The following is a 20450-nucleotide window of genomic DNA, read 5'->3' on the forward strand; positions in this document are numbered from 1 at the left end:
AAAATGAGTCTTTTCAGCACATTCTTAGCAACATATGCTGCTCTTCCAGTCCCTCTCACACAAAGCCTAATTAACTTCATGAAGTTTGAATTTCAGAGCTGAAAATGAACGAGTGATCCTGCTATGGTGCTGCAGCAGAATGAAAGGCCACAAGGAGCTTAATCACATTCACATTATCTGGAGCTTTGAGCAAGATCAGATTTGACTCCTGGATAGGCAAACTTATGATGAATAAGGTACTTGAAAGGAATCACCATTACAAGGAATCCATAATGGGCCAAACTAATAAAATGTGATACTATCATAATGTTAAGCTCAAACTATTTTGGGGAATCTCACGAAAGCTGACCGGATCATATCTCAAAAGACAGAAACATAAAATTGTGTTTTGCAAAAGGACTATGAAAACTATTTTGGCCAAGATTTTTTTCAGACCAATACAGTGGCACATTCAAATTAAACTCATTTTCACCAAAAATATTATCATTATTGTAATTTTATTGAAAACTTTGTGTAGTTCTTATTAATCTCAGCGATGACCTTGGATCGATACAAGCCTTTAAATAAATGAATAAAATCAGAAAAAGCCGCACAACTTTTACTGGATAATTTATTATTTAGTCTAAATAAATAATTTATTTTGGATATAATGTCCCATTACAGTAAATTAATTCAAAATATAAATCCTATATAGTAGCAAAATATTTTCAAAATTGATAATAATAAATGTTTCTTGAGCAGGAAATTTCTGAAGGATCATGCGACACTGTTTTTTTCTCCATTAGGTCACTTGATGGAGTTTTTCGGTTCCTTGCCGCTGTTGCCTTTGGCTTGCTCAATTGGGGATATTCAAAATAATTAACCAATCAGTAATACCCTTGATCAGTTATACCAAACGTGATTGTTTTTCCACGAACATTGTTATTATGTTTTGATTGATACTGTGAAGCTGCTTTGCTGCAATCTATGGAAGCTTGTTTCCACCACTGAATCAATTTTTTTTTAATAATTGCGACTTTTTATCTCACAATTGCGAAATATGAAGTTAGAATTGTGAGAAATAAAGTTGCAATTACGAGATATAAAGTAGCAATTCTGAGAAATAAAGTCTAAATAAATATCTCACAATTCTGACTTTACAACACGCAATTTCGACCTTATATCATGCATTTCTGACTTTATAACACGCAATTGCGACTTTATATCAATCAATTCTGACTATATCAATTAATTCTGACTTTATATTACGCAATTGCGACTTTATGTCACGCAATTATGACTTGATATCACACAATTCTGACTTTATAACACGCAATTGCGACTTTATATCACGCAATTCTGACTTTATATCTCACAATTGTGAGAAAAAAGTCGTAATAACCTTGACACTTTTATTTTTCATTCTGTGGCAGAAACAAGCTTCCATAGCAATCTACAGTATATGTGAAAAGCACTATATAAATATACTTGACTTGACTTGACTGAAGACTGGAGTAATGATGTTGAAAATTCAGCTTTTCTATCACATGAATAAATTATATATGAAATATATTAAAATAGAAAACTACGATTTAATTATTATTTTATTTTTTATTTTAATGTATTTTGTACAGACTGTATAGACCCTACCTAAATGGTATACACAGTAGACTAAATAAATAAATAAATATGCATTATTTTGTGAAATGACCCAGATATGTTCTTGACACTCATCCATGAAAGTCTTTTTTCTCTCTGAGAACATTTCACCTGCTTTCTCTTTATGAAATTTGAAAACTCCAGTGACTAAGTCAGTGACTTCCTTGCATGCACAGATAGAGATAAAAAAAATCATAGAACGGTTTTATACATGATTAACTTGCTTTATTTCAACATTATCCAATTTTGTTATTCCAATTTAATGTACTTACGTTGGGTCAACTTAATTTATTAAGGCTATGGTTGTTTTTTACTATGATTGGGCAAAGCTTCATTTAATATTGTCAGTGAATTTAAAAAGAATCCCTGATGATTCAGGAATTCAAATTCATAATATTCATTCATCCAATACAATCAAATTTATTTTAGTCTCACACTAATACATTTCTAGACTATAACCAAGTATTAGCTATATAGCACTTGTTAGCATCTTAAATTAAAAGATTTACATGCTTCATCAATCAAAGCATTTGCTGAGAGTATTGTTTAATTGGTTTTCAGAATAACCATATGCTCCACTCTTCTTGTAATTTAAATGGTGCTAATAATTGCAATGTAATTGAACATCAAACACAATTACACACTATAAAGTCTTCCCCTTTTCTCATTTTCTCAAAAAAACACATACAGTAACACTTCATTTACAGTAGACATTTATTCTCTCTTAATTCTGCAATATGCAAAGCATGCTGGGAACTAAGCACAGCCCAGTTTCAGTTAATGCAACACAATCATTCATGTAATCCAACACAAACGGATTAAGTAAACTTAAATTTTACATATTTAAGTAGATTGAACATAATCAAATTAAGTTTGGACAAAATGTATATCCATTGTGTTGCTTAAGCTCATTTTAATTAAGCAATTTCGACAAGCAGCAAAAATCTTTTTTTTTCAGTGATCATGCCAGGCTCTGCACCAAGACACAAAATAGATGCAGTCCCCCCAAAAAAATACTAGAGACTACAAAACATTTCATAAGAGAACACTGCCCAGCGGTCGACCTCGCAGTCTCTCTAATCTGCTGGTAATAGTGTTGGCCCTGAACCACCCTGATTGCTTGAGTCATTTCCACCTGGGGATCACAGGTAGGACAGTCTTCCAACCAATGTTATCTGTCCCAAAAAAACAAAACAAAAAAAAAAAAAAAAAAAAAACATGGCCATAAATCTCTCTCTTTATCTCTCCAGCACAGTGCTATAATAAGTAGAACACAGCTGCCACATGTTAGCAGTGTATTTGTGACGGTTTCTAATGTCGTCATTAGCCCTATACTTCATCTGCGGGTCTAATGAGACACTTAGCAAGGGGAAGCAACACAACTTGGAGGAAGAGAACAGAGACGGCAAAAAAAAAAGTAAGGTCAATGAACTCACAGACAGACTGAGCAATGTGACATCAAACACAAGACTGCATAGATCCTCATTAGTGACTTTTCATAAACTACTTGTTACTTTCAGGTGCTTCAGGGAGTCGAACTTGATCACATAAAAACACAAGAGTTGAGCTACTTTGTTCTCGAGACTCTGTTAGGCATTGTGAGACTTTGTCAGGCGTCTCAATGTCAGCCTGAATGCTATCGTTTCAGACACCTCGAGCCACAGATGAAATATGCTGGATGGAAAATGCCTGTTTATTATTGGGGGTGCGAATGCAGTGCACCAATTTTGACTGACTTGATTTGATCATGTTCCAAACGTGCAATAGGAGAAAAGAGAGGCTCTCATATTTATAAATGTATTTTTACAGTGCTTGCAGGGCGCTCTCATACATGTTTTCCTTATTTCTTTAACTTACTGCATTGAAGTCACTCAAATTCAATTTTGTAGATAAATTCAGTCTGAGATGTGCTCTCAATTTTTGGATTTTATAAACTTTGCCAGTTTTTTGAGGTTTAATCTCCCACCGGCATAAAAAAAACTACTGCCAGAATGAAGTTATATTTTCATATTGAATTGTGATTGTGGTTTACATCAAACAATAAGTTTATACTGTTTTTTTTTCATGGAATTTGGATTGGAGAGTCTAAACCCATCTCTCCTAATATCAGTTATAACAATATTTCAGTTTATAATATTTCAAAAGTATCATTTTACGTATTATTATTCATTATTTTATTCTCCAAGAGATTGAGTCTCAATAGTAGTAAGTTTGGTAAAAATCAGTAAGTAATTTCTATATACATAAATATTAGGGGTATCAAATGATTAATCGTGATTAATCGCATCCAAAATAAAAGTTTGTGTTTACATAATATATGTGGGTGCACTGTGTTTAATTATTTTATATATATATAAATGCACACACGTATGCTTGTATAAAATTAAGAAATATTTTTATGTATATTCTGTATATAGATTTATATATAATATATATATTATATATAAAAAATGATATTTTTTTCTTAAATATACATGTGTGTGTATTTATATATATAAATAAATAATTATATAAATACAAAATAATTAAACACAGTGCATCCACATATATTATATAAACACAAACTTTTATTTTGGATGCGATTACTCGCGATTAATCGTTTGACACCCCTAATATTTATGTTTATATAAATTACTTATTCATTTTTACCAAACTTACTACTATTGAGGCTCAATCTTTTGACGGCCCTAATAAATATTAAATTAAAATATTAATTAAAATTAAATAAAATATTATTTAAAATAAATACATCCCATATCTAACTACCAACAAAAAATTTAATTAATGAACTAGTTTCAAAGTTTCTATAGGAGGTTGTACATCACACGCATCACACACATGACCAGCGTCGGCCAATAGTGAGTTTACGTGTGACACACAACCTAGAAGTGCTGCGCCGTTACACTACGTGAACTCAAGGCCCACAGAGAAGGAAATGAATAGATGATTAAAGTTGTTTATTTTTTTGCACACAAAAAATTATTCTCGTCGCTTGATAAACTTAAGATTGAGCCACTGTAGTCACAAATTTGTAATAACTTTCTAGGCCGACAGGTTTCAATTACAATAGAAGCATATGGAGGAGTAATCCAGCTCTCAGATTTAATCAAAAACATCTTGATTTGTGTTCCGAAGATGAACGAAAGTCTTACAGGGTTGGAATAACATGAGGGTGAGTAATTACTGGGTGAACAAACCCTTTAATTTAACACTGGAAACTGAATTCTTAATCAAAGTGCTAAGGCAGGATTATATACTTTCTTAAATTCAGTTCCTTATAAATAGATTTAGTTTGATTTATGATCAATGTAGCAGATGGGCACTCTAGCTTTAGTCAACCTTTAGCTTCAGACAGAAAACCACTACAATGACAGATTTAATTCCTTCATTTACCTGTTTAATTGCATTTTAGCGCCATTCAAGGCAAATACGAGACACAACTGCCCTTGTTCTGTTGTGTTTATCTAAGCAAAGCCAAGGCTCTCTATTTTCCTCTTAAATCACAGTAACATCTTGAGGATGAGAAAATAAAAGGGCTGTGATATGTGAGAGCTCGGAGCGGAGAAAGCCAAAAGGAGACAGAGCATAATTTTCAACAGTCTGCTGATGCTGCCATACCATTAGGCAGAGGCAACAATTTTGAAAAGAAATAAAGTCTCTGAGGTACATTATAAGCTCCACTTCTCAAAGGTCACAGCAGGATTGCAGCAAGCATAGGAAATTACTACAGCAGACCTCAATTAAAATAGACCATATAGATTGTATCTGCTCTACTAAGCTAGGTGAGAGTCAACACATTTTTGCTTCAGGGGAGTCACGAGACCCTGTCATGATGCCTCCCTTCCACGCTCACAATTACAGTACATACAGTATGTTGAATTTTTGATTCCGATTGGATCACTGCCATTCTACCGTTTTGATCTCCCTTTGATTACATTACACACTATGTATGAAACCAAACACATTCAATAAAAATGAACACAGAGATACTTAATGTCAACGCTACAATTGCTATCCAACCAATAAAATAATTTTGCCACTAAAAAGCTGCATTACTTAAAAAAAAACAGTGATGCCACCACCCCACTTGTAAGAAATGCAATTAAACTAGTAGCTTTGCAATGTGTACATTAAAAAAATAAATGAATGAATCCAAATACATACTGTATAACTCTTCTGAAATGTTCAATATAAAACTTATTCTGTTTTTTATTCACATTAATAGTTGACATAAATATTTGTTGTACATATGTATTTTTTATATATGAAAAAATGGAAATATATTATATAAATATATATAAATATATAAATAAATACAATATATATATATATATATATATATATATATATATATATATATATATACATATAGTATGTATGTACTATAAAAGTATATTATAATTTTTTTAATATAAAACTTACAATTAACAAAACATATGAAATAATATATCATAAATAAATAAATGATTTGAATGCACACATAATACAAGTATCTAAGGTATTGATGTACAGTATAAAATCAATAATTCATAATATGATTATATTGGTACAGCTTTTGTAATCTACCCGGTCTCCTCCTCCTGAACTGGATTCACACTACACTTTCTCAATGAGATGTGAGGAATTAACAAAACTGGCGAGCCACATCAGATTATCATGCTACACCTGACCTACAATCAAAACAAAACGAACAATGTGCTAATTGAAAAAGACTGCTGAGGTGTTTTAATGTGATATGGTAAGACAAGTGAAACCTTTTAAGTAAAAAACATGCTCACAAATACAGATTGTGTGATGTGCTCTAACTCAGATTAATTCTAATGAGGTCAACACTCGGCTGTGAGCAAGAACCGTGTCCGATTTGGATAAATGCTCTCTGAGGATTTGGCTCTCTAGCAGAAATCCTGGAGGTGGGTAACTTGGGGATTAACACACTTCAGCACACACACACACAGAGAGAGAGAGAGAGTGTGTGTAAACTTTACCCGTGTTATTCCGGTAGGTTCCCGTATGGCCTGGAGGGAGCACTTCTCCCTGGCTCTGGCTCAGGCTTCTCATGGGGACTTTCTGGTAGACCCTGTCTTCATATATGGGATCGATGTGATGCTCAGGGGACTGCAGGGGCCTCAGTTCAGGGCCCAGGTGAGTGTGCTGACTGCTGTACGAACCTCGAGATCCTGCACAAAAGGCATCGTTCCTGTTAGTGTTGAGGATGAAAGAAAAAGTCCTGCAAGCTAAACCCCTTATGAATGAGAACAACAATACAGGAGTGCTAGCACATCATCGAGGCGATCATACTGTACATAACCTGTTGGCTATCACAATAGACCTGCCAAACAAAACATGTCCAAGGCATCAGAAAGTCAATATTTTCTTCCTGATCAAAAGTGTACAGTATCTCTGCAGAGCAACAACGAGACTGTGAAGATGGTGTTTTATGATCCTTACGAACCACTGGAGGAAGGCAAGTGATGTTAACATTCAACAGTGATCCAACTCTATTTGTATCCTGGCAGGCATAAATATCTACTTCACATATATGTGAAGTAGAAGTTTATGAACCTGAGACACGAGAGGAATGCGAATGCTAACACAACTTTCAATCACATTCCAGAATCGATCCACACACTTTATAGTCTGGCTTTGCACCGGCCCATAGGGACGCCACACTCACACAGACACACAATCTTTAGAGTTGTACCTCGGGATTGGAGGTTTCTCTGGATCTTGGCAGCTTGTCTCGTTGGTTTTCACTGGTGTACTACTCTAAACGCCTATGCAAACATTCAACGGAATGGAGATGCTTCCTCAGGGCCATTGGAACAGAACAAGCATGTGCATGTTAATCTTCAAACTACTGCAATGTCCGATCTGCTTCTGGTGCTCTGTTGATTCGCAGGACTTAATTGTGTAATGTTCTGAAAATAAGAAGGTGTAGATAGAGGGGATTTCGTGTAATCACCTTATCGGTGTCCGGCAGGCAAACGCCCATCCCTAACCTGATTTCTTTAGAATCAGGAGGAGATCCATCATACATCCACAATCGCTAAAACCCTATATAAAGCTCTCTCACTCTGCTTTATCATCTGAGATGCTCTACAGGATGGAAAAGATGAATGACATGAGATTCGGAGAATAAGACATGAACTTTTGTAGATAACACCAATAGTTGATTTGATTTTTTTTTTTAACTGATGTCTGGAACCTGCAGGGGGCTGCAAGAGGGTGTTTGAGGGTTTCAGAGAAATAAACAATTGGTAAGAAATACAGACCAAACCAGGTTTTTTTTATATATTTTAAATATTTGAACATTAATACCAAGTAAAAAAAAGAAAAGAAAAATACTGTCAATATACAAAGTAAATATTCTCCAGAAAATATTTAAATATATTTTTTTAGTATATGATTATTGATTATTATTATATGTTTATGATGAGTTCATTTCATCTTTATAATGAAACTTCAGTTGTAATTTATAATTAAACTTCACGTCAATTGAAGCAAATAATTAGAGAATATAAGAGTTCTATAAGAAGAAAAGATGTGAATTATGATGTTTTTGTGGGATTGAAAAAGTGAGTGTGCCACCAAGAGGGTGCAGATTTTTACCCCAGACTTTTTTTTTTAAGTTTTAAAGTTTTATCACCCAGGGGTATGAATAATGAAGCATTATTTAATGTGATGTTATAATTTTAAAAAAATGTTTTTTTAGTCCTTTTTGTTGTTGTTGTTATTTTCCCTTGTTTTATTATGATGTTTGCTCCTGTTTATGATGATGTGATGTTAATTATGTATTCAGTCATTGAGCCCATTTGGTTACAAATGGATCTGTGTGTTGATTTGTCATGTGATTATTTTAAATGGGATTAAGTTTGAAAATTTGTATATGCCTGATGAAGATTGTGAGACTGAAACGTTGTAAGAACAATTTTTATACTCATTTGCAAGTACTGATCGGGAGTTCCTTGATTTTTTTTTTGTTGTTGATTTTTTGACCTACTTAGGTGGTATCACGCTCACCTGATAGAGGTGTGGCTGTCTTCTGTGTACCTGTCTCTGCCGTCTCCCTTGCGTGCTGTCCCACATGATGTGACCGCAGATACCCGCAACCCACGTGTGACGTGCGCGCCCTGGTGTATACTCGTCCAGGTGAATTAAGTTGGAACAATTAGAAGCGCGTGCCCAGTTCAATCAGCGGTTTTCAAATACACGCATCAGTCATTTGTCTGGTATGCAGCGGACTAATGGCAGAGGCACAAACGCATCCACTGTGAGGAACTAAGACTTTTGATTGTGACGGAGCTCCAATGGACTCTTGATTCACATGGACTCATTTTGGTTTTTAATGTGTTAAATGTGTAAATGTCATGGGTAAAGTTTTAAAGTAGTTGTTATTGCATGGCTTGAAGAGATACTAAACTGATAAGAGCAAAATGCTTAAAAAGAAATAGGAATTAATCTATATGGAGTAAGTAAGATGCAGGGTAAAGAACCTTTTCTTTGGTTTGGTTCATCCTTTTAGATGTGCATTATTTACCTTTGTGTGAGTGTGTTTGATTTAACATTTAATTAGTTAACAAAATACTTAAATTGTAAGTACCTGTTTATTTAAAATGCTTTTTGTCTTTTTATTTAAAGGTTTTCACCTGTTTCACCTGATCCTGTTAGGTTGGTACCTATTCAACTGGTCAAAATAAATATTGTTCTGAGTGAAATCCGTCTAGTCCTTTTCAAGTGTGGGCACCTCACAGTTAAATACACAGCAGCTGCGGTCTGCAGCTGCTGATAGATAGGTGATGCGTTATTGGGTGGAGACGCTAACCGGTGAGAGGAGCCTGAAGCGTGAGTGCCAGGTGATCCTCCGATTCCCACTGCATTGATCGGCGAGCTACTACTGTAGGAATTGGCGAGCCAGCCCGGAGAAGGTTTCTCATGCACCTATCACCTGCAGGTGTGTGATGGCGTTTGCTAATTGATCTTTATAATGAATAAATATCATAAATATTTAGGCAACATCGGTTCCAGTGTATTATGGTATCTCCAGATAATTGTTCTTAATACTGTACAAAAGCCTCACTCGCCCGCTCTATCCCCCATGATTGGCCCAAATTGCCTGCAGCTGTGATTCCCTCGCGTGTTGCACAGGAGACACACCTGTCACTAATTATTAGGCAGGGGATATAACTTACCTGGTCAAGCAGTGCTTCTGTTTGCATCCGGGTGTGACCTAACCGAACTCGCATCTCCTATTTCCAATCTCCTGATCTCCTGCTAGCCTTGTGATTAATCCTGTGTGCGTCTTCCAAACGTGAGTTACTTTCCTTTCTCCACTTGCAACTGTTAGACGTGGTGGTTGCGGTGATATTACGTTTGCCACACCAATCTCTAATGATCTCAGCTGCCCTTTGCTGTCCATTGTGGGCCATCAGCGTGCAATTGAGTTGGCTGCGAGTGTCTGTGCACTAACAACAGTGTACTATGCAACCGGAAGTAGCATAAATTAATTATTCTCCATGCCTTGTCATGTTTGTACATGTTTGTTCTTTATCTTTAATGTGTTACTATAATACCGTTGTGTTATATAATTATAATATATATTATTATATGATATATTGTGATTATTTATGTTAATATTATGTTGATGGCAATATGAACTTTGATTTAAACTGTTATTGCTGGTTGTGTGCTGATTGTTTCTTTGTTCTTGTTACAGCACACACACCCATACCCACACGCTCATATACCAGCCAGGAAGACAAGAGACAATTTAATAAATACACCCTTTGCGGTGAACTTGGCTGAATTCTGTCTGTGTCCTCCTCCTTCCAACCTTATTCAACTCTCCAACCATCTGACCGTGGTTTGCCTGTACCCTGCCTCTTTCCAAAGTGTCCCAGCCCCCCACTGAGAGTAGCTGCTAATTTGTTCAATGGTCCTTCGAGCCGGAGGAAAGAGACGATGTCAGGTAATGGGTTGGAGGCAGAGAGGCCAGACGAAGAACGTGGTCTCCAGCGACCAGATGCGATCAGCCATGAATCTGAGCCTGAGCCAGGTGATGCCACTGTGACCGATCCACGCCCTCGCAGAGTGAGGAGACCACCAGACCGCTATACTGTCCCAACGAGCTCCAGCCGTACCCCCCGTGCTACTTTAGCCATTAACTTGAGTTCCCCCCCTTCACCAGAGAGAGTGGACGGCGCTAATCCGGATCCACCTCCAGTCCCTGTAGAGCCCTTGGCAGAGCTTCATGAGCCCCCCGGGAGTGGAGAAGGTCGAGCTGTTCCTCTTCAATCCAGTGATGCTGTGATCCCACGAGGTTTTGCAACAGTTCCTAGAGCTTCCGTCTCTGATGCTGCAGGCCTTTCCAGGCCACATGTTAGCTTGCTGAAGGCTTCGCCAGGGGTTGTGCGGATCCAGCCAGACGGCCCAGCCCCAGTACAACCTGATGAACGAAAGAAGCCTTTTGCACGTAAAAGCGAATCATCCTCCACATATACTAATGATACTGGAGGTAAATCCGGTAACTCGGCCTCTCGAATCTCTCTCAGTGACAGACAAGTAGCCACACTGGAGGAGAGGAGGAAGCTCCTGGCCCTGGAAGAGTTGGAGGAGCAAATAAGGGAAGAGCGAGAAGTGGATATGAGGTACCAGCAACTGGATGAACAAACACGCCAGGCCCTACGAGAAAGAGAGGGGATTACCAAGAGGCTGCAGGAGGAGAGAAGGCTGCGTAAAGCGAGACGCGAGTTGGAAGAAGCTCGGCTGGTTGCAGCTCTGATCAAGGAGGAGAGTGAGACAGAGCAGCAGGTGGACATCCACCCCTCCTGGAATATTCAGCAGCCGGGCGGACCGCAACTGAGACCAGGCCCTGCCCTACATCTCAGCTCATTCCCAACCGAGGATCTCCATTCTTCTCTATCTCGTCATGTCCATACCATCTCCCTTGGCGCGACAGAGCAAAATCAGAGCCCGACGCTTACCCAATCACCTTTCCGTCAGCTTCCACAGACTAGAACGAGTGCAGATGCCCCGGTGTTATGTGCCCGCATCAGTTGATTCCCCTGCAACAGAATGGGATCTCCACGTCTGTTGTGATGCATCTGAGAGGGTCTATGGGGCAGTAGCTTACCTCAGAGCACAGCCTGCAGAGGGTGAGGTTCAGGTTTGCTTTGTCTTGGCCAAGTCAAGAGTGGCCCCAAGGAGGCAGATCTCTGTGCCCCGCCTTGAGCTCTGTGCTGCCCTCCTCGGAGCCCAGCTCTCATCCACTGTGCAAACTGAACTTACCTTGCCCATCCGCAAGGTGGTTTACTGGAGTGACTCTACCACCGTGCTCTCTTGGCTGAAGTCAGAGTCCTGCAGGTATAAGGTCTTTGTAGGGACACGCATTGCTGAGATACAAGACCTCACTGATGTGAACAGCTGGAGGTATGTGGATAGCAAGAGCAATCCTGCGGACGACATTACGAGAGGAAAGACACTGCAAGAGCTAGCACAACGTCAAAGATGGAGTGAGGGACCATCGTTCTTGTGGAAACCTGAAACTCAGTGGCCGGTCTTCCCTCCGTTGTCCATTCCACTGCCCGAGAGTGAGACGGATGAGCTCAGGAAGTCTATTGCCTGTTACCTGACTCACGAGATACCTGCCTCTCCGCTGCCTGATGTTTCACGATACAGCAGGTTAGAAGATCTGATTGCAGCAGTATCCAAGATGGCCTCTGATGGGGCGGCTACTGCTGCTTCTCACCTTGCAGCGGAAACACTGCTGATCCAGGGAGCTCAGGCGGAGAGTTTCCCAGAAGAGCTTCAAGCTCTACTCAAAGATAGAGACTTACCGAGGAATAGCCGACTCGTCTCCCTCTCCCCTGAGCTGGACCCTGCATTGAACGTGATCCGGGTAGGCGGAAGACTGAGCCGGGCAGAGTTGGAACCTGATGTCCTACATCCGATTGTCCTTGACGGTGATCATCCTCTTTCCAGACTCATTATAAAGAGCTATGATGAGCAGCTTCTGCACCCTGGACCAGAGCGAGTTCATGGCGAGATACGGCGGAAGTATTGGGTGCTGAGGGGCCGGAGTGCCATCAAGCGGCACCAGAACACCTGCCCGGAGTGCCGCAAGTGGAAAGCCAAGCCAGACATTCCAAGAATGGCGGACTTACCAACTGCCCGTCTTCGCCTGTTCAAGCCTCCCTTCTGGTCAACGGGGGTCGACTGCTTTGGACCATTCCAGGTCAAAGTGGGCCGCCGGTGTGAAAAACGCTGGGGAATACTCTTCAAGTGCCTCACTACCCGATGTATACATCTGGATATACTTGAGAGTATGGATACAGAAGCATTCCTTATGGCCCTCCGTCGCTTTATATCTCGAAGAGGGAAGCCATTCGAAATCTTGGCTGACCGAGGAACCAACTTCAGGGGAGGTGATGTGTTACTCCGCAAATCGTTTGAAGCTATGGAACCCAATCTGAGACAACAACTGGCTGAGCAACAGATCACCTTCCGCTTCAATCCTCCCCATGCACCTCATTTTGGTGGTGTATGGGAGAGGGAGATCAAATCGGTCAAAACTTCCCTCCAAGTGGTCCTTGGCAGTCAGCCCATTCTGGAAACCGTTCTCCGAACAGTACTTATAGAGGTGGAGGGTATCTTGAATGCGAAGCCTCTAGGATACATCTCAGCCGACCCTTCAGATCCTGATCCGATCACCCCCAATCTGCTCCTCATGGGCCGTCGTGACTCCTCACTTCCGCAAGCCACCTTTGCATCAACCAGCTTTATCGGGACATGCAGGTGGCGTCACAGTCAACTTCTTGCTGACCACTTCTGGTCGAGATTTATCCGAGATTACTTACCCACCTTGCAGCCGCGAGGGAAATGGAGGAGGGATACCAGCAACATGACCGTTGGACAGCCAGTCCTGATAGTCGATCCTCAGTTCCCTCGGGCTCACTGGCCGGTTGGACGGATCACCCAAGTCATCTCAGGAGTAGACGGGAGAGTCCGAACAGTGGAGGTGAGGGTCGGTGAGAAGAGGTACATCAGACCTGTTGCAAGGCTCATCCCCTTACCAGAGTTGAAAGATGAAGAGGAGGAGGAGGGAGGCAGGAGCTCGTGATACTTTCTACGGTATGGAATTTGTGACAAATTCCGGGGCGGCTGTACAAAAGCCTCACTCGCCCGCTCTATCCCCCATGATTGGCCCAAATTGCCTGCAGCTGTGATTCCCTCGCGTGTTGCACAGGAGACACACCTGTCACTAATTATTAGGCAGGGGATATAACTTACCTGGTCAAGCAGTGCTTCTGTTTGCATCCGGGTGTGACCTAACCGAACTCGCATCTCCTATTTCCAATCTCCTGATCTCCTGCTAGCCTTGTGATTAATCCTGTGTGCGTCTTCCAAACGTGAGTTACTTTCCTTTCTCCACTTGCAACTGTTAGACGTGGTGGTTGCGGTGATATTACGTTTGCCACACCAATCTCTAATGATCTCAGCTGCCCTTTGCTGTCCATTGTGGGCCATCAGCGTGCAATTGAGTTGGCTGCGAGTGTCTGTGCACTAACAACAGTGTACTATGCAACCGGAAGTAGCATAAATTAATTATTCTCCATGCCTTGTCATGTTTGTACATGTTTGTTCTTTATCTTTAATGTGTTACTATAATACCGTTGTGTTATATAATTATAATATATATTATTATATGATATATTGTGATTATTTATGTTAATATTATGTTGATGGCAATATGAACTTTGATTTAAACTGTTATTGCTGGTTGTGTGCTGATTGTTTCTTTGTTCTTGTTACAGCACACACACCCATACCCACACGCTCATATACCAGCCAGGAAGACAAGAGACAATTTAATAAATACACCCTTTGCGGTGAACTTGGCTGAATTCTGTCTGTGTCCTCCTCCTTCCAACCTTATTCAACTCTCCAACCATCTGACCGTGGTTTGCCTGTACCCTGCCTCTTTCCAAAGTGTCCCAGCCCCCCACTGAGAGTAGCTGCTAATTTGTTCAATACTGTGACATTTTAATAATATTTTCTCAATATTTTATACTATTTTTAATCACAGTATAAAAGGGTATTTATAAAGAAAAAATAAAAAGCTGATTGAAAAGAAAGTTGGTTAAGTTAAAGCCTGTTGGGGACAGCAGAATCCAAAAAGCAACATATGCTGGTCTCTTCAACAGGGTAGACACTGAGAGACATGGACAGCCTGAGACAGACAGATGGTTAACTGGGCAGATAGGAAGACTGACAGACAAGCAGCTAGGAGGACAAGAGACATGTAAGAACAGAGAGATAGACAGATGTTGCCAACAGGTCCAAGTGATTACAAGCAAAGCAGCATGACTCACTGCAGGAGAATCACAGCTTTTCAAAGGCAATTTCTTGGCTAAACTCTTTGTCCAATTGAAGGATTTGGACTGGCAGGTCAGCAGCTCCTGCAAAGACACCTATACAAACTAGCAAAAGCATTTGCGGAGACGTGTAACATCCATTCAATCTGACCTTAAGCTCCCTACCCTCCTAATGATGAAACTTTATATCTAAAAGAGAAATTCACATGCCTTTGATACAGCTGGCTGAATAAATAGGTTTGTACATCTGGAACACATTTGGAAGAACTTAGACAAGCGCTCTGAAGCACCTCTTCACTGTCTAATCACAGGCAAAGTGCTAATAGCGCTTCAGACGTCAGAACATGGGCTGTGCATTGTGTCCTCTGTTTGCTGTCATTAAAGCTGGAGGATGATAGATTGAGAGTAGGATCTAATGTGGTACCTAGTGAAGCTCTCAGGCTAAACCTGTCAATTAATCTCAATTATAAAAACATAAAGCTCTGGCTCTAAAATCTGAGCTATGTTCGAAACCACTTTCAAAATTCTATACACACACAGATGACTGCCCATCAGTTTAATTATGCCTTAATGTGTCAAGTTGCTAAATTCATTGGCAACAATAAACAGCCTTTTGAGCTATATTATTTGTTTTGTTTTTTATTATTATTGTTTATTATTACAATGATCATTCTTATTTTTATTCATACTACTACAAATAATAATAATGTATTAATTTAATAATAAAGGGTATTTAATAATAAAATAAGTCGTTGTTCAATAATTGATGAACTTATTAAGTTAACTTTAATAAAGTATTGATCATTCAAATAATATATTGTGCTTAAATGCATGATTTTTTATTATTACGACTCCTTCTACTGTTAAAAATACAAATATTACATAAATATACCTTATTTTAATGATAAACTAATATAATTTCATAATATTTTAATAACACCACCACCAATATTAATAATAAATACAAATATTAAAGTCATTCAATTTAATATTTAATAATGAATTATTTAACAAAAATAACAGTTGCTAACAATTTATCATTAAACACCATTTATTATTAAAATGCAATATATTTATATTATACTTATGTATTTTTAAAATGTATTATATTGTTAATTTATTGTTAAATAAAATTTAATCATTAGTAAAATAATATTTCTACATTTGAAACTATGAATATTACATACATATAATAAGTTTTCATAATATTTTTAACAACAATAATTATAAAAATAATAATATTAAAGTCTTTATTACATGCAAGAAAATAAATGATCTGAGAGAAAAAAAGTTTGAGAGAAAAAGTTTTCACACTGTTAGCAAAAATGTATGTTTGATTTTTTTTTTCTCAAAAATAATTTTAAACATTTCAAATTTATATTTTTTGTGTTCTATGAGAAAATACTTTCTCTCATCCTTTTAAGTCTCCAATATATATATATATATATATATATATATATATATATATATATATATTTGCTATTTTGCTATTGGTATGAAAAGTTCTTCTCTCTAAAAAAAAAAAGAAAAAAAAAAGTGTTTCTCTCAAAACACTTTTCTTTGCTCTCTGTGCAATTTCTTGCTCTCGAGTCAGGATTTTGCTTTCACTGTGAAAATTGTGTCATGGGCGCAATTATCACCCTCAATCCCAGCTCCATATAGTTCACCCGAAGTTTCCTTGATGGCGAGTTATTTGTTCATCCAAAAATGAAAGGCTTTAGGCAATTAAAAATAGGCCAAACTACCTGTTTAAAAATTATATACAGCATGTCAGCACAGCAAAGAAAACTGACTAAATGATTTCATGGAGCCCCATGGCTAAATTAACAGGAACAATGATAGCACATGCAAGCATTAAAAGTCCATTTTTTTCAGTCTCAGTAAGAGTGCAACTCAGGCATTCTTTCTCTCACGGCCTCCAGCTGTAATGACACACATCATCAGCCCCTCGCCAACAATCCCTCCAAATACTACATCATGAAAGACAGGCTCACCAAACGCATCAAATACCCTAGAGAAATCAGGGAAGCCTTGCAAACAAAGTCTCTTGTCTAAACTACGTAATTGCCTTCAAATCTAATCAGCTTTCGGTCAGTGCACCGGTGGGTCGACTGGGCTCATTTTTCTCGGTCCATGGCTAGCATGCTGGAGTTTTCCCACTGTATAGACACTGGTGGAGGTGTACAAACACGGGACGCCGGACTTTAATCAAAGAGACAAGCGGGAGAGCCGGTGATGACTCAGCATGGGCTGAGGGACAGTTTGGCACTGGCCCGCTGTTTCCCATTGTGCGCCTGTTTCTCTCAGCGGGTTTGGTGAAGAGCTGACAATGTGGCAGGCAATATAAGGCTGTAATCCACAATACCTTACACAGGTCCACAATCAGCCTGTTAAATGGGTGATTTAGATAACAGGCTCCTGCTGGCTTATTTCACATCTCTGAATTTCAGAATAAAAAAACTTAGTAGATCCTCGCCTCTTCTTTCTTGCCCGACCCTGATGTAACATTAACAGATGGACTAAATTCATTAATTTGAACAACAAAAGTTTTGGGTATGCAAGATTTTTTTTCTTTGTTTGTTTGTTGAAAAAAAAAATATTTTGTTTATTTAGTAAGGACACATTAAATTGATCAAAAGTCACATTAAAAGCATTTACTGTATACTGTTTAAAAAATTATTTCCATTTCAAAAAATGCCGTTCTTTAGAACCTTTTATTCATCGAAGAATCCTGAAAAAAACTGTATCTGAAAAACTGAAAATAACATTATTAAACTATATACAACATTGATAATAATGATACGTTTTTCTTGAGCAGCAAATCAGCATATTAAAATGATTTCTGAAGGATTATGTGACACTGAAAACTGGAGTAATGATTCTGAAAATTCAGCTTTGCAATTTCAGTAATAATAAAATAAAATTTAATAAAACAGAAAAAAATATCTTTTCTTACAGTATTTATTATTTGTGTCTTTTAACAAAATTAGAAGTATGTAATAGGGTGATTGTTGTTTAGAGGCTTAATTTTGATGAATGGAAATCAAAAACTAACAGGTTAAAGCAGTTAATGAAGCAATTAAACCAAACACATTGAGGAGTATGAAAGCATTTCGCTTTAAAAGCATGAGGGTTTTTTTATTTTTTATTTTTTTGTGTGATTTTAAATCAAAGCCTGTCTGCTTTGACATAAGATTGATTGAGACTACATTAACATGTTAAATGCAAAAAATATCAACACTAATTACATCAACAGCCACGTATGGTATATGACTGAATAAATGAATTGTTACTGAACCTCTTTGATGTTTAACTGCGGAGAGAGAACGAGTCTTCATATCAAAGTGCTATGTTCCTTCAAAGGAAGAGCTGAAGTCTCTTGACTTAAGGGGCTGAATGTAGGGATCAGTAAAGAAAGCATGCATGGAAAACAAATGTGGTTCCCTGGGTGCTTTCTATATGAAAAGTTATGAGTATCAAAAAGAGTTGAATTTATTTACCCAAGATCCATGGGTACACACACACACACACACCCACACGCACACGCACACAGACTGAAGTGTGTAATGGCTTTTGTAGAATGTTGCTGAAAAAAAAAAATCAGCACTGTAGACACAATTTTGCCAGTTACTTTGAGTGCTTTTAATAAAATAGATCCAACGAATTATCAAATGCACTTCTCAGAAAAAAAAAACATTATATATATGCATTTTCTTGCTAATTGAATCTGTTTTTGAACAAATCAGTTGAATGAATGTTTCATTGATTCACTTACATTAAGCGTGTTCACTTAAAAATATGTTTCATTTCCATTATTATAATTATTATTTTCATTTTCCATTTAATTAATATGTTTTTGTATTTTTTAATGTCTATATTTAGCTTTGATTTGTTTAATCAAATCTTTTTCAGTGTGAATTCTCTTTCACTTCAAAGCTGATCAAAATCAATTATAAGTTTCAAGAAGTTTGCCAAGTTGCCTACTAGCACAAGTTTGCCGCACACTGATGTACTTGTTTTCGTTTCTTGCTGCTGTTTAGTTGAGCGTTTCACAGAAAATACATTCCCAGATTACAACAAATAATGGACTTGTACTGTTTTCTTGGGTGTCTGAAAGTATTTCATGCTTCAAAAACGTCCCCATAGAAACACCCACACAATGTTTATTAAATTGCCGCGACTTGAAAATCCCAGTTGGCTAGTCAAAAGGAGGTCATGAGTTGTTACTCACCAGCAAGACTGCCTGGTCTCTGTAGAGTGGCGGTGGCGTATAGATCATGGGATATCTTGTACTGCTCAGCCGAGTGCACCAGCCTTTTGGGTGAAAGTGTGGCATAAGTAGACACTCCGGCGGTCTGCAGCTGCTGATAGATAGGTGATGCGTTATTGGGTGGAGACGCTAACCGGTGAGGGGAGCCTGAAGCGTGAGTGCCAGGTGATCCTCCGATGCCCACTGCATTGATCGGCGAGCTACTACTGTAGGATTTGGCGAGCCTGCCCGGAGAAGGCTTCGGGGAGGCCGAGGAGGATGAGGAGGGCAGGCGCTGGGTGGTGGCGTAACCTGGTGTGTCAGAGGCCGAGCCCAGACGCTGCAGTTTAGACGGAGATCCGCTGGACTGCATTGAGTTCAGGGGTGAGCTGACGCGCTGGGCAGGCAGAGTAGAGCTAGAGTAATACAGGCCAGGGCCGGACGCTGCAGACGGATGCTGGGAACCGGACAGCAGGGCACCGCCATGGCTCTGACAAGAGTCGCCGGCCGCGAGCTGGGCTGCACGGTTAGATGTCACCTAGGAGAAGAGTAAGATAACTGTAAGATCTAATCAAAACAGATCCTTATTCAATTTTTTTTTAAACATTCACCCTCATGTCATTTCTTTCTCCTGTGGAACACAAAAGAAGATATTTCGAAAGAAGAGTTGGACTACCATTTAGAAGTTTAGGGCATCAAGATTGTGTTTTTGTTTCTAAAGAAATTAATATGTTTATTCAGAAATTAGATTAATTGATAAAAGTGACAGTAAAACCATGTATGTTACAAAACTTACATCCTGCCATTTGGGGTTTGTGCTACCATTTTTGATGTCGGTTCTTGAGTTATATTGATTACGTTTACGCTACCTTTATTATCTTTTTGGAAAGTTTTTGACCCTAATGACTATCATAATATGACAAACTTCTTTTGAGTTCCACAGAAAGATGAAAGTCAATGAGGATTGGAAAGACACGACGGGTGAGTAAATTATGACTTTTAGTTTTCGAGTGAACTATCCCTTTAGCGGTAAGTTGGTTTACTTAATATTCAGATGGTGATATATGTGACAATCATTCCCTTGAAAGTAATATGCAAGCATGTTTCCTGAACACATAAAAAAACCCTGTAAACGGAAGTTATTGTATATACATTTACAGCCATATGTCGCAGTTCCTCGTGGGATCACCAAC

The 20450-nt window shown here is 38.5% G+C and overlaps 1 protein-coding gene across 5 annotated transcripts in view; it reads right to left on the minus strand.

Annotated features, from left to right (window-relative positions):
* ctnnd2a (catenin delta 2a) overlaps positions 1-20450 on the minus strand; it is a 276192-nt gene that overhangs the window by 121472 nt on the left and 134270 nt on the right. For all 5 annotated transcript variants that reach the window (XM_089125770.1, XM_089125769.1, XM_089125768.1 and 2 more), the window contains 2 exons: positions 19240-19795; positions 6624-6815 (listed from right to left, as the gene is read on the minus strand). In XM_089125770.1, coding sequence (XP_088981896.1) covers positions 6624-6815; positions 19240-19795 — 748 coding nt within the window. The remainder of the gene's footprint in view (positions 1-6623; positions 6816-19239; positions 19796-20450) is intronic.

The sequence above is a fragment of the Pimephales promelas genome, chromosome 22 (genome assembly GCF_988280905.1).
Source record: "Pimephales promelas chromosome 22, fPimPro1.hap1.1, whole genome shotgun sequence".
NCBI lineage: Eukaryota > Metazoa > Chordata > Actinopteri > Cypriniformes > Leuciscidae > Pimephales > Pimephales promelas.